General features: G+C 54.6%; 1 protein-coding gene across 2 annotated transcripts in view; it reads right to left on the bottom strand.

The window, feature by feature from the left end:
- Positions 1-15213, bottom strand: part of LOC102367956 (complement receptor type 1-like) — a 37806-nt gene that overhangs the window by 5754 nt on the left and 16839 nt on the right. The window contains exons 1-4 of one of the 2 annotated variants that reach the window (XM_025207507.1): positions 4631-4816; positions 3713-3892; positions 3172-3354; positions 1216-1404 (exon numbers count right to left, since the gene is read on the bottom strand). In XM_025207507.1, the coding sequence (XP_025063292.1) occupies positions 1216-1404; positions 3172-3354; positions 3713-3892; positions 4631-4763 (685 nt within the window). In that variant the 5' untranslated portion in view covers positions 4764-4816. Of the gene's footprint in view, positions 1-1215; positions 1405-3171; positions 3355-3712; positions 3893-4630; positions 4817-8827; positions 9017-10790; positions 10974-11331; positions 11512-12249; positions 12439-15213 lie in introns of those variants that run through there. The other variant, XM_025207506.1, reaches the window with a different exon arrangement.

A 15213-nucleotide genomic window follows, 5' to 3' on the forward strand; every position in this document is an offset into this window, starting at 1 on the left:
GAATTGGCTCCGTGGTCGGACCCAGAGGGTGGTGGTTGATGGAAGTCAATTGTCATGGTGCCCTGTGACCAGTGGGGTCCCTCAAGGCTCTGTCCTTAGACCTATTTTGTTCAACCTCTTCATTAATGATGTCGACATTGAAGTCAGAAGTGGACTGGCCAAGTTCACTGATGATACTAAACTTTGGGGTAAAGCATCCACACCCGAGGACAGGGGGGTAATCCATGCTGACCTTGACAGGCTCAGGAAATGGACGGATGAGAACCTGATGGTGTTCAACACTGAAATGCAGGTTTCTCCACCTTGGGAGGAAAAACCTGCAGCATCCTTGTAGGCTCTGCAGTGCTACGCTGATTAGTGTTATGGACGAGAGGGACTTAGGGGTCAAGACTGACCACAAGATGGACATGAGCCTGCGATGTGATGCTGCAGCTATTAAACCAAGCAAAACGCTGGCGTGCATCCATAGATGCTTCTCAAGCTAATCCAAGGACGTCATTCTTCCCCTGAACTCGGCCTTGGTGAGGCCGCAGCTGGAGTACTGCGTCCAGTTTTGGGCTCCACAATTCAAAAAAGATGTGGAGAAGCTTGAGAGAGTCCGAAGAGTCACGTGCATGATCCGAGGTCAGGGAAGCAGACCCTACGATGACAGGCTGAGAGCCCTGGGGCTCTTTAGCCTGGAAAAGCGCAGGCTCAGGGGTGATCTGATGGCCACCTATAAGTTTATCAGGGGTGACCACCAGCATCTGGGGGAACGTTTGTTCACCAGAGCGCCCCAAGGGATGACAAGATCGAACGGTTATAAACTACTGCCACAACCGATTCAGGCTGGACATAAGGAAGAACTTCTTCACTGTCCGTGCCCCCAAGGTCTGGAATAGTCTGCCATCAGAGGTGGTTCAAGCACCTACTCTGAACGCCTTCAAGAGTAAATTGGATGTTTGTCTTGCTGGTATCCTATGATCCCAGCTGACTTCCTGCCCCTGGGGCAGGGGGCTGGACTCGATGATCTCCCGAGGTCCCTTCCAGCCCGAATGTCTATGAAATCTGTGAAATCTATGGACTCTATGAAACACAGCATGGTGCAGGCAGGGGTTTTCCTCCGTGGTTTTCCTCTGTTCAGTGGCATTGCTCTCTTTCTTCAATCTGCTGAGTGGATTTCTAACACCCCTATCCCGCGTCAGCCCCCCTGCATCCTCTGTGCACAGAACTCACCAGTGCAGTTCACGTGGCTTGTGTCCCACTCCACACGCCCATTCTGCTCCACGCACGTCATCGGGAATGAGCCCTCCTCAAACCGATCTTGGAGACAGGTCACCAGCACCTGCTGGCCCACTGCGAAATCTGTCTGCGAGGGGGCAGCAGAGACAGACGGGGGCCAGTTCCCACCTTTCGTACAAAACCCTGGAAGGAAAGGGGGAAGATCTCCTCTGAGCAACACAGATCCCTAAGGACACCTGCCTCCCCAGGCTGAGCAACCTACTCCATGGCTTACAACAGCCCTACTGAAGGGACCAAGCTCCTCATCCATTAGGGCAGAGGATGGCCAGCAAGTACAGCCTTCATCCCTCCGTGATAGGGTAGAAGCCCCCAGTGCCACAATACATCCCAGAAGGAAGCAGGGTCCAGGGAACATGGACCTGGCTTGGGGCAGCTGCCCCATGGCTGGGGCTAGAGAGGCATCCTGAGTCCACACAGGCACCCAGGGGCTTCCTGGGACAGGCAGTGGTGCTGGGTGCCAAAGGCAGCCCCAGGGATGGGGGCAGCGGTGCATGCAGAACAGGGTCTGCTCACAGTCCTGCAGGGACTTGGGGGTAACAGTCTGTCTGAGTTGGGTCTCAGCAGCTGCCCCAGGGCTTTTGTGCCTCTGACTAACACCCTTCCAATGGAATCAGCACAGCATCATCTGGCAGGTCCAACCCAGCCATGGGTGGGCCAGGGCCAGAGCTCTGCCCACGGGGCAAGGGAAGGAGAGGGGATATGGGGCAGCTCCTCAGGCACATACCGACATCCAGGGAACCTCAGAGAAACCCTCACATCCATGGTGATTCGATTCCTGGGGAACAAGCTGAGAGCCCCCGGGATGGGCAGCCTCACTGAACCCAGTGTGGAGGGTGCGGTAGCTGGGGGCAGTGAGGGCTGGGCCCTGGTTTTCCTTGTTGGGCCCAAGGACAACTGAACAATGAAAAATGCAAGGTTCTCCACCTTGGGAGGAAAAACCCGCAGCATGCTTATAGGCTCGGCAGTGCTACGCTGGCTAGCACTATGGAAGAAAGAGACTTGGTTTCCATCATTGACCGCAAGATGAACATGAGCCTGCAATGTGATGCTGCAGCTAGTAAAGTGAGCAAAACCTTGCCATGCATCCATAGATGCTTCTCAAGCAAATCCTGGGACATCATCCTCCCATTGTACTCGGCTTCGGTGAGGCCGCAGCTGTAGTACTGCATCCATTTTTGGGCTCCACAATTCAAAAAGGATGTGGAGAAGCTTGAGAGAGTCCAGAGAAGAGCCACGCGCATGATCAGACGTCAGGGAAGCACACCCTACGATGACAGGATGAGAGCCCTGGGGCTCTTTAGCCTGAAAAAGCGCAGGCTCAGGGGTGATCTGATGGCCACCTACAATTTTTTCAGGGGTGACCACCAGTATCTGGGGGAACGTTTGTTCACCAGAGCGCCCCAAGGGATGACGAGGTCGAATGGTCACAAACTACTTCAAGATCGTTTCAGGCTGGACATAAAGAAGAATTTCTTTACTGTCCGAGCCCCCAAGGTCTGGAACAGCCTGCCACCGGAGGTGGTTCAAGCGCCTTCATTGAACACCTAAATCGGATGCTTATCTTGCTGGGATCCTATGGCTGCTGCTGATGTCCTGCCCTTTGGGCGGAGGGCTGGACCCGATGATCTTCCGAGGTCCCTTCCAGCCCTAATGTCTATGAAATCTATGAATCCATGACAAGCGAGGCTGGCAAGCACCCTCAGACCCACAGTGTGCAGGACTGAGGTGTTCACACAGGGCCACTGGCCCTCGGGAGAGGCTGGGAGGCCGCAGCGAGCCCACGGCTGGGGGTGAGGATCCGTCCTGGCTCGAGGTGCCCCAGCATCACTGAGACTCTGGCTGCCAGGACAGACCCCGTGATCACTGCAGCCTGGAGCACCTTGCACTTACCCTGGCAGCTGGGAGTCTCACTCCACATATTCTGGGTCCCGTTTGGAATGCAGCTGATCTCAGAGGGCTGTGGCCGATAGCCCTGAGGGCAGCTCAGGACCACTTGTTCCCCTCTGCTGTAGAACTGCCTGTCGGGAGAAAACGCTGGTCTGGCCCGCCAGGTCTTTGGAAGTTTACATCTCCCTGTGTATGCAAGAAGAGAGGCAAGAGGGCTCGTGATGACTGAAATCCTGCAGCCTCCAGGGGCTACCATGGGCCTGATCCTGAGCAGCGCTTGGGCCCACAGCTCAGGGCCTTGGAGCACAAGCCCGAGGAATGAGGCACACACAGAGGTGCAGGGCAGGTGAGCCAGCCCATGGGGCAATCCTGCTCTCCCGCTACTGCAACTGCCACAGGATCAGGCCAAGGTTAGGGGCTGCTCCCAGCACCCTGCCCACAGCACAGGGCAGAGGGAATGTGCATCCTCCAGCCACCCTCTCCCCACTGCTTCACAGGACCCTCCCTGCCGAGCAGCTCCCAGCACTGCCAGCCTCATACTCACGGATGCATTTATTCTTAGAAAAGTCCCACTCAAATTTCCCAGACTTCATCTCTTTGCAAGTGATGCTGAACACCTTCTGCTCAAAAGGCTCTTGGCAGCTCACCAAAACTGTGGCTTCAACACCAAACTCTTCCTGGGCAGAGCTGAAGTCGACCTGTTTGGCCCAGGTGTTGCACATCCCTGGGAGAGGGGCAGGACAGGCAGTGTGAAAGGGCCAGTCCCACAGCTCAAGGGTGCTGTCCCAGGGGATCTCAGTCCTTGGGTATCACCCCTGTCTGCCAGCCATGCACCCATCGGCTGTGAACGTGACAAAGGGGCCGTGATGGCCCCACGGGCTGGGCTGTGGAGGTGAGGGGCAGGGAGCAAGGAGCATGTCCAGGTGTCATGTACTCAAATGGTTCAGTGGCACAACTGCAAGGCCCACGGCCCAAGACACCCAGAGCCCCTGAGCCTGCCCCAGGGAAAGCAGGGGGAAGAGGGCTGCAAAGTCCCATGCTGCAGTGGTGTGAAAATGCACTGGAGAGATCCAAGGAGGAGGGCCGTGCCCTCACTGAAGAGGAAGACAAGCCCCCTGTTCCTCTCTCCCATGCAGCCTCCAGCACTGAAGGTCTGGGAAGCCCTGGTTCAGAGGCCATACCCCTTTTCTCCCATGCTCAGAAGCTAAAATGTGGAGCCCAGCTTTCCTTCCCCATTGCTACGACTGATAACACAGCTCTTCACCCAGGATCTCCCCTCACCCTGGTATCATGTCACCCTCTGTCTCGCTGCGCTCTGCCCTGTGCCCTGGCCTTTGCCATTCACTAATAGGGCTGCAGCCCCATGTCCCAGCTGGTTGGGAGGAGCCACCAGGGCTGGGGAGTTTTGGCCCTTCCCCCTGGACCCGGGATTCAGGGACTATCTCAGACTTTGTGCACTCACGGAGACACTTGACACGACTGATGTCCCAGGCTGCACTGTAATCCTTTGTCATATTGCACGTTGCATTGAACGGCCCGGGGTCAGTTCCCTTGTTGCACGTCACGGCCACCGTCGCATTCACTGGAAACTCCATCTCTTCAGAGTCAAATGTTACCTTCGCGGTCCAGCTGCCCTCCTTCCTGCACTTCTCTGTGATGGGAGGAAACCACAGGGTGAGGCCCAGCATGGCACTGCCCCTCGCACATAGAGGCTGACCAGTACAGAAGAGCCCTGCTCTTCCACCCCACTGGGGTGGAGGGGCCAAAAGGGTGACAGGTAGGAGGGAGGAACCAGTTGTGTCACAGATGTGGCCAAACCACTGGGACTCCAGGCCCACGGGGTGACAGACCCCGGCGGGGAAGACACGTCCTGACCAAGTTCCTCATAGGAGCTCTATCTCAGGTTGATTCTCCACTGCCCACATTTCAATTCTGAATGGTCATAGTGTCATCGTTAGCATGAATCCGCCTGGAACCAATAGTATGAGTTGCTTTACAGCAGGGGCGGGCAAGTATTTCATCTGGAGGGCCGCTTACAGAGTTATGGTGAGCTATCGAGGGCCACAAGGGGAGCCCCGCCCCTTGAAAGGTGCCCTGAACCTAGTTGCCATCTTGGGACCAAAAGTCCCACCCCTAACCCCTGACCTTTGCCAGAAGAGATCCCTCCCCTTGCCCCCTGGACATACTCCTTTTGGGAGGGGAGGTTTGCCGTCTAAACCAGAAAAAAAAAAAAGAAATCATACACTAAAAGTCAAAAACCTGCTATAATATATTTTAACTTTATTTCAAAAAATATTTGCTCCCTGCCTCCACTGCAGCTCCCCAACCCCCGTCCCCACTACTTCCCTACCTGCTGCCCAGAGCAAGCACTACAGCAGGGAGACATGGAGGAGCCACTGGACACTCAGGAAGCCACAATTAGTTGGTTGGTGCCCACGAGCTGCATGGAATAGCCTGGTGGGCCAGATCTGGCCCACAGGCCATATTTTGCTGTCCCCTGCTTTATTGGCATGGGTGATTTCAAGGTCCCTGCCCAAAGAGTTAAAAACCATACAGACAGGTGGGCCAGATCTGGCCCACAGGTCATATTTTGCTGTCCCCTGCTTTATCGGCATGGGTGGTTTCAAAGCCCCTGCCCAAAGAGTTAAAAACCATACAGACAGGAGGTTGAGAGCCCCTTAAATCATCACAAATACATGGATTCAGCCACTCCATAACACAGACAGCAATATGCAGGTCACTGGGTGGGTCTACATGAGATGTTTACAGCTAATTAGCAGTAGGACTCATTAGTTCTGCAGTAAAGTCTCAGCATCTACACATGCAGCCCTATTAGGTCACAGAAAACTAATGAACTCTGCACCAGAGTAATTTTTGTAAATATTAGTACTATCCTGCTGTGGAGTTATTTGCTCCATAGCAACGCACGTGTAGATGCTGACGGGGCTTGCTGGAACATGAAAGTGCTTCAGTGGAGGGCTGCCTGCTGGCTAGCTCCACATGGGAGCACACCTGTGCCCCAGACAGCCCCTCTGCAGCACACCAAGCTGGGGGGAGCAGCCCTGGGCTGGCAGGCTGTCCCCCCAGACCCCACGCCAGCCAGGGCTGCTCCAACCCAGCTCAATGTGCTGTGATCCCAGGTCACATGCAGATGCATCCCCAGAAGCAATAGGCTCTGGAGTTTATTGCTGCACATTAATATTCATGTGTAAACATGCCCATTGGTATTTGCTTGACTCCTGCATCTTTGGCTGTAGACCCTGACCATTGTTGGGATTTTCCTCTGACCTGGCCTCTCCTTCTAACTATTGTCCCATTAAAGTGATTGTTACAAAAAATCCCTTTTCCGTGCTGGCTCACCGAGCAGTGCCGGTGCCTTCTCTGAAGTTGTACAGAGTGCACACTGGATGGCAGATGGGACTTTCATGTAGGCTACAGACTTCTCTGCATACCTTCTCCTGGAGCTACAGTGCTCCTTCAGAGGAAAAAATCCCACTGTCATGTTAGATTTAAAGATTTCCCATAAAGAAGCATCCGCTGCTGTTCTCAGTAAATGGTTACACTGGTGATTCCCCCTCGCTTCTAGCCTGAATTTGGTTTTGACTTTCAGTTCTGGGACCTGTTCCACTAGAAGAGTACGTCTGTGATCAAATTAGTATTTCCCCTGCAGGGACTTACAAACCATGACCAAACCACCACATCATCTGCCAGGAGCCTTTGACACCTCTTCAAGCGGACAATAAGCTGGATATGAGTCAGCAGTGCGCTGTGTTGTGGAGAAGGCTGACAACATCCGGGGCCACATTGGTAACAGCGTTCCCAGCAGATCGAGAGAAGTGATTCTTTCCCTCTATTTCACACTAGGGAGGCCACATCTGGAGTCCTGTGTCCAGTTTTTGCTCCCCCAGTACATAATGGATGTGGACACAGTGGTGGGCCAGTAGGGGTGCTCCTGCACTGAGCCACCCACCTCACTGCATCCAACCAAAAACCAAGCTCCAAGCACCTGCCCTGGAGTGTCTGCATCTGGCCGACCCCCTTCCTGGAGCACACCTGCAAGCCTGGGGTACCGCTGCCACCACCCAGGGTCTGGTCTTTGTCTGGGCCCTGTGCCACCTGGGATTCACAGACCCTGTAGACCTAGGGGTTGCTTAATCCCAGCAGGATATGTCTGGGTGCTTCTTGTAGCCTCAAGCATAGAAAGTAGCTTCCCTTAGTCAGCTGAATAAAGGGAGCAAGAAGGCCTGCCCAAACCCTCTCAAGCATGGTCAACAAGGCTGGCTATATCTGATAGCTTCTTTGTAGAGAGAGTAGGCATGGGAAGGGTTACAAGTCAGTGACTTGAAGAGGGATTGAAGTGTACTCTGTCCAAGTTTGCGGATGACACAAAACTGTGGGGAGAAGTGGACATGCCGGAGGGCAGGGAACAGCTGCAAGCAGACCTGGACAGGTTGGACATGTGGGCGGAAAACAACAGAATGCAGTTCAACAAGGAGAAATGCAAAGTGCTGCACCTAGGGAGGAAAAATGTCCAGCACACCTACAGCCTAGGGAATGACCTCCTTGGTGGCATGGAAGCAGAAAGGGAGCTCGGAGTCCTAGTGGTCTCCAAGATGAACATGTGTCGTCAGTGTGACAAAGTCATCAGAAAAGTTAAAGGCACAATAGTGCATCAGCAGATGCATGACAAACAGATCCAAGGAGGTGATACTTCCCCTCTATCGGGCGCTGGTCAGACCGCAGTTGGAGTACTGCGTGCAATTCTGGGCGCCGCACTTCAAGAGGGATGCGGATAACCTGGAGAGGGTCCAGAGAAGGGCCACTCGTATGGTTAAGGGCCTACAGACCAAGCCTTACGAGGAGAGACTAGTGCGATGCGGCGGCTAGTAAAGCGACCAAAACGCTGGCTTTCATCCATAGATGCTTCTCAAGCAAATCCCGGGACGTCATTCTCCCCTTGTACTCGGCCTTAGTGAGGCCGCAGCTGGAGTACTGTGTCCAGTTTTGGGCTCCACAATTCAAAAAGGATGTGGAGAAGCTTGAGAGAGTCCAGAGAAGAGCCACGCGCATGATCAGAGGTCAGGGAAGCAGACCCTACGATGAGAGGCTGAGAGCCCTGGGCCTCTTTAGCCTGGGAAAGCGCAGGCTCAGGGGTGATCTGATGGCCACCTACAAGTTTATCAGGGGTGACCACCAGTATCTGGGGGAACGTTTGTTCACCAGAGCGCCCCAAGGGATGACGAAGTCGAATGGTTATAAACTACTGCCACAACCGATTCAGGCTGGACATAAGGAAGAACTTCTTTACTGTCCCACCCCCAAGGCCTGGAATAGTCTGCCATCGGAGGTGGTTCAAGCACCTACTCTGAACATCTTCAAGAGTAAATTGGATGTTTTTCTTGCTGGGATCCTATGACCCCAGCTGACTTCCTGCCCCTGGGGCAGGGGGCTGGACTCGATGATCTCCCGAGGTCCCTTCCAGCCCGAATGTCTAGGAAATCTAGGAAATCTATGAAACACAGCATGGTGCAGGCAGGGGTTTTCCTCCGTGGTTTTCCCCTGTTCAGTGGCATTGCTCTCTTTCTTCAATCTGCAGAGTATATTTCTAATACCCCTATCCCGCATCAGCCCCCCTGCATCCTCTGTGCACAGAACTCACCAGTGCAGTTCACGTGGCTCGTGTCCCACTCCACACGCCCATTCTGCTCCACGCACGTCATCGGGAATGAGCCCTCCTCAAACCGATCTTGGAGACAGGACACCAGCACCTGCTGGCCCACTGCGAAATCTGTCTGCGAGGGGGCAGCAGAGACAGACGGGGGCCAGTTCCCACCCTTCGTACAAAACCCTGGAAGGCAAGGGGGAAGATCCCCTCTGAGCAACACAGATCCCTAAGGACACCTGCCTCCCCAGGCTGAGCAACCTACTCCATGGCTTACAACAGCCCTACTGAAGGGACCAAGCTCCTCATCCATTAGGGCAGAGGATGGCCAGCAACTACAGCCTTCATCCCTCCATGATAGGGTGGAAGCCCCCAGTGCCACAATCCATCCCAGAAGGCAGCGGGATCCAGGGGACATGGACCTGGCTAGGGGAAGCTGCCCCATAGCTGGGGCTAGAGAGGCATCCTGAGTCCACACAGGCACCCAGGGGCTTCCCGGAACAGGCAGTGGTGCTGGGTGCCAAAGGCAGCCCCAGGGATGGGGGCAGCGGTGCATGCAGAGCGGGGCCTGCTCGCAGTCCTGCAGGGACTTGGGGGTAACAGGGTGTCCGAGTTGGGTCTCAGCAGCTGCCCCAGGGCTTTCGTGCCTCTGAATAACACCCTTCCAATGGAGTCAGTGCAACATCGTCCAGCAGGTCCAACCCAGCCATGTGTGGGCCAAGGCCAGAGCTCTGCCCACGGGGCAAGGGAAGGAGAGGGGATATGGGGCAGCTCCTCAGGCAAGTGCCGACATCCAGGGAGCCTCAGAGAAACCCTCACATCCACGGGCAGTCTATTCCTGGGGAACGAGCTGAGAGACCCTGGGATGGGCAGCCTCACTGAACCCAGTGTGGAGGGTGCGGTATCTGGGGGCGGCAAGGGCTGGGCCCTGGCTTTCCTTGTTGGGCCCAAGGACAACTGAACACTGAAAAATTCAAGGTTCTCCACCTTGGGAGGAAAAATCTGCAGCATGCTTATAGGCTCGGCAGTGCTACGCTGGCTAGCACTATGAAAGAAAGAGACTTGGGGGTCATCATTGACCACAAGATGAACATGAGCCTGCAATGTGATGCTGCGGCTAGTAAAGCGAGCAAAACACTGGATTGCATCCATAGATGCTTCTCAAGCAAATCCGGGACGTCATTCTCCTGTTTTACTAGGCGTTGGTGAGGCCGCAGCTGGAGTACTGCGTACAGTTTTGGGCTCCACAATTCAAAAAGGATGTGGAGAAGCTTGAGAGAGTTCAGAGCAGAGCCACGCGCATGATCAGAGGTCAGGGAAGCAGACCTTATAGTGAGAGGCTGAGAGCCATGGGACTCTTCAGCCTGGAAAAGCGCAGGCTCAGGGGTGATCCGGTGGCTACCTATAAATTTATCAGGGGTGACCACCAGGATCTGGGGGAACATTTGTTCACCAGAGCGCCCCAAGGGATGACGAGGTCGAACGGTTATAAACTCCTGCAAGACCATTTCAGGCTGGACATAAGAAAGAATTTCTTTACTGTCCAAGACCCCATGGTCTGAAATAGCCTGCCACCAGAGGTGGTTCAAGCACCCACATTGAACACCTTCAAGAGTAAATCGGATGCTTCTCTTGCTGGAATCCTATGGCTGCTGCTGATGTCCTGTCCTTCGGGCAGAGGGCTGGACCCGATGATCTTCCGAGGTCCCTTCCAGCCCTAATGTCTATGAAATCTATGAATCCATGCCAAGCGAGGCTGGCAAGCACCCTCAGACCCACAGTGTGCAGGACTGAGGTGTTCACACAGGGCCACTGGCCCTCGGGAGAGGCTGGGAGGCCGCAGCGAGCCCACGGCTGGGGGTGAGGATCCGTCCTGGCTCGAGGTGCCCCAGCATCACTGAGACTCTGGCTGCCAGGACAGACCCCGTGATCACTGCAGCCTGGAGCACCTTGCACTTACCCTGGCAGCTGGGAGTCTCACTCCACATATTCTGGGTCCCGTTTGGAATGCAGCTGATCTCAGAGGGCTGTGGCCGATAGCCCTGAGGGCAGCTCAGGACCACTTGTTCCCCTCTGCTGTAGAACTGCCTGTCGGGAGAAAACGCTGGTCTGGCCCGCCAGGTCTTTGGAAGTTTACATCTCCCTGTGTATGCAAGAAGAGAGGCAAGAGGGCTCGTGATGACTGAAATCCTGCAGCCTCCAGGGGCTACCATGGGCCTGATCCTGAGCAGCGCTTGGGCCCACAGCTCAGGGCCTTGGAGCACAAGCCCGAGGAATGAGGCACACACAGAGGTGCAGGGCAGGTGAGCCAGCCCATGGGGCAATCCTGCTCTCCCGCTACTGCAACTGCCACAGGATCAGGCCAAGGTTAGGGGCTGCTCCCAGCACCCTGCCCACAGCACAGGGCAGAGGGAATGTGCATCCTCCAGCCACCCTCTCCCCACTGCTTCACAGGACCCTCCCTGCCGAGCAGCTCCCAGCACTGCCAGCCTCATACTCACGGATGCATTTATTCTTAGAAAAGTCCCACTCAAATTTCCCAGACTTCATCTCTTTGCAAGTGATGCTGAACACCTTCTGCTCGAAAGGCTCTTGGCAGCTCACCCAAACTGTGGCTTCAACACCAAACTCTTCCTGGGCAGAGCTGAAGTCGACCTGTTTGGCCCAGGTGTTGCACATCCCTGGGAGAGGGGCAGGACAGGCAGTGTGAAAGGGCCAGTCCCACAGCTCAAGGGTGCTGTCCCAGGGGATCTCAGTCCTTGGGTATCACCCCTGTCTGCCAGCCATGCACCCATCGGCTGTGAACGTGACAAAGGGGCCGTGATGGCCCCACGGGCTGGGCTGTGGAGGTGAGGGGCAGGGAGCAAGGAGCATGTCCAGGTGTCATGTACTCAAATGGTTCAGTGGCACAACTGCAAGGCCCACGGCCCAAGACACCCAGAGCCCCTGAGCCTGCCCCAGGGAAAGCAGGGGGAAGAGGGCTGCAAAGTCCCATGCTGCAGTGGTGTGAAAATGCACTGGAGAGATCCAAGGAGGAGGGCCGTGCCCTCACTGAAGAGGAAGACAAGCCCCCTGTTCCTCTCTCCCATGCAGCCTCCAGCACTGAAGGTCTGGGAAGCCCTGGTTCAGAGGCCATACCCCTTTTCTCCCATGCTCAGAAGCTAAAATGTGGAGCCCAGCTTTCCTTCCCCATTGCTACGACTGATAACACAGCTCTTCACCCAGGATCTCCCCTCACCCTGGTATCATGTCACCCTCTGTCTCGCTGCGCTCTGCCCTGTGCCCTGGCCTTTGCCATTCACTAATAGGGCTGCAGCCCCATGTCCCAGCTGGTTGGGAGGAGCCACCAGGGCTGGGGAGTTTTGGCCCTTCCCCCTGGACCCGGGATTCAGGGACTATCTCAGACTTTGTGCACTCACGGAGACACTTGACACGACTGATGTCCCAGGCTGCACCGTAATCCTTTGTCATATTGCACGTTGCATTGAACGGCCCGGGGTCAGTTCCCTTGTTGCACGTCACGGCCACCGTCGCATTCACTGGAAACTCCATCTCTTCAGAGTCAAATGTTACCTTCGCGGTCCAGCTGCCCTCCTTCCTGCACTTCTCTGTGATGGGAGGAAACCACAGGGTGAGGCCCAGCATGGCACTGCCCCTCGCACATAGAGGCTGACCAGTACAGAAGAGCCCTGCTCTTCCACCCCACTGGGGTGGAGGGGCCAAAAGGGTGACAGGTAGGAGGGAGGAACCAGTTGTGTCACAGATGTGGCCAAACCACTGGGACTCCAGGCCCACGGGGTGACAGACCCCGGCGGGGAAGACACGTCCTGACCAAGTTCCTCATAGGAGCTCTATCTCAGGTTGATTCTCCACTGCCCACATTTCAATTCTGAATGGTCATAGTGTCATCGTTAGCATGAATCCGCCTGGAACCAATAGTATGAGTTGCTTTACAGCAGGGGCGGGCAAGTATTTCATCTGGAGGGCCGCTTACAGAGTTATGGTGAGCTATCGAGGGCCACAAGGGGAGCCCCGCCCCTTGAAAGGTGCCCTGCCCCTAGTTGCCATCTTGGGACCAAAAGTCCCACCCCTAACCCCTGACCTTTCCCAGAAGAAGTCCCTCCCCTTGCCCCCTGGACATACTCCTTTTGGGAGGGGAGTCTCGCCATCTAAACCAGAAAAAAAAAAAAAGAAATCACACTAAAAGTCAAAAACCTGCTATAACATATTTTAACTTTATTACGAAAAATATTTGCTTCCTGAGACATGGAGGAGCCACTGGACACGGAGGAAGCCAGGCAGGTCCCCGTGGAAGCTGTGTGCTGACTGGTCTCAGGCCTTCCTTGCACAAGGGTGGGAGTGAGGTGTGCAGGCTGGGCAGGGTACAATTAGTTGGTTGGTGCCCATGAACTGCATGGAATAGCCTGGTGGGCCAGATCTGGCCCACAGGTCATATTTTGCTGTCCCCTGCTTTATCGGCATGGGTGGTTTCAAAGCCCCTGCCCAAAGAGTTAAAAACCATACAGACAGGAGGTTGAGAGCCCCTTAAATCATCACAAATACATGGATTCAGCCACTCCATAACACAGACAGCAATATGCAGGTCACTGGGTGGGTCTACATGAGATGTTTACAGCTAATTAGCAGTAGGACTCATTAGTTCTGCAGTAAAGTCTCAGCATCTACACATGCAGCCCTATTAGGTCACAGAAAACTAATGAACTCTGCACCAGAGTAATTTTTGTAAATATTAGTACTATCCTGCTGTGGAGTTATTTGCTCCATAGCAACGCACGTGTAGATGCTGACGGGGCTTGCTGGAACATGAAAGTGCTTCAGTGGAGGGCTGCCTGCTGGCTAGCTCCACATGGGAGCACACCTGTGCCCCAGACAGCCCCTCTGCAGCACACCAAGCTGGGGGGAGCAGCCCTGGGCTGGCAGGCTGTCCCCCCAGACCCCACGCCAGCCAGGGCTGCTCCAACCCAGCTCAATGTGCTGCGATCCCAGGTCACATGCAGATGCATCCCCAGAAGCAATAGGCTCTGGAGTTTATTGCTGCACATTAATATTCATGTGTAAACATGCCCATTGGTATTTGCTTGACTCCTGCATCTTTGGCTGTAGACCCTGACCATTGTTGGGATTTTCCTCTGACCTGGCCTCTCCTTCTAACTATTGTCCCATTAAAGTGATTGTTACAAAAAATCCCTTTTCCGTGCTGGCTCACCGAGCAGTGCCGGTGCCTTCTCTGAAGTTGTACAGAGTGCACACTGGATGGCAGATGGGACTTTCATGTAGGCTACAGACTTCTCTGCATACCTTCTCCTGGAGCTACAGTGCTCCTTCAGAGGAAAAAATCCCACTGTCATGTTAGATTTAAAGATTTCCCATAAAGAAGCATCCGCTGCTGTTCTCAGTAAATGGTTACACTGGTGATTCCCCCTCGCTTCTAGCCTGAATTTGGTTTTGACTTTCAGTTCTGGGACCTGTTCCACTAGAAGAGTACGTCTGTGATCAAATTAGTATTTCCCCTGCAGGGACTTACAAACCATGACCAAACCACCACATCATCTGCCAGGAGCCTTTGACACCTCTTCAAGCGGACAATAAGCTGGATATGAGTCAGCAGTGCACTGTGTTGTGGAGAAGGCTGACAACATCCGGGGCCACATTGGTAACAGCGTTCCCAGCAGATCGAGAGAAGTGATTCTTTCCCTCTATTTCACACTAGGGAGGCCACATCTGGAGTCCTGTGTCCAGTTTTTGCTCCCCCAGTACATAATGGATGTGGACACAGTGGTGGGCCAGTAGGGGTGCTCCTGCACTGAGCCACCCACCTCACTGCATCCAACCAAAAACCAAGCTCCAAGCACCTGCCCTGGAGTGTCTGCATCTGGCCGACCCCCTTCCTGGAGCACACCTGCAAGCCTGGGGTACCGCTGCCACCACCCAGGGTCTGGTCTTTGTCTGGGCCCTGTGCCACCTGGGATTCACAGACCCTGTAGACCTAGGGGTTGCTTAATCCCAGCAGGATATGTCTGGGTGCTTCTTGTAGCCTCAAGCATAGAAAGTAGCTTCCCTTAGTCAGCTGAATAAAGGGAGCAAGAAGGCCTGCCCAAACCCTCTCAAGCATGGTCAACAAGGCTGGCTATATCTGATAGCTTCTTTGTAGAGAGAGTAGGCATGGGAAGGGTTACAAGTCAGTGACTTGAAGAGGGATTGAAGTGTACTCTGTCCAAGTTTGCGGATGACACAAAACTGTGGGGAGAAGTGGACATGCCGGAGGGCAGGGAACAGCTGCAAGCAGACCTGGACAGGTTGGACATGTGGGCGGAAAACAACAGAATGCAATTCAACAAGGAGAAATGCAAAGTGCTGCACCT

The sequence above is a fragment of the Alligator sinensis genome, unplaced genomic scaffold (assembly GCF_000455745.1).
Source record: "Alligator sinensis unplaced genomic scaffold, ASM45574v1 scaffold783_1, whole genome shotgun sequence".
Taxonomy (NCBI): Eukaryota; Metazoa; Chordata; order Crocodylia; family Alligatoridae; genus Alligator; species Alligator sinensis.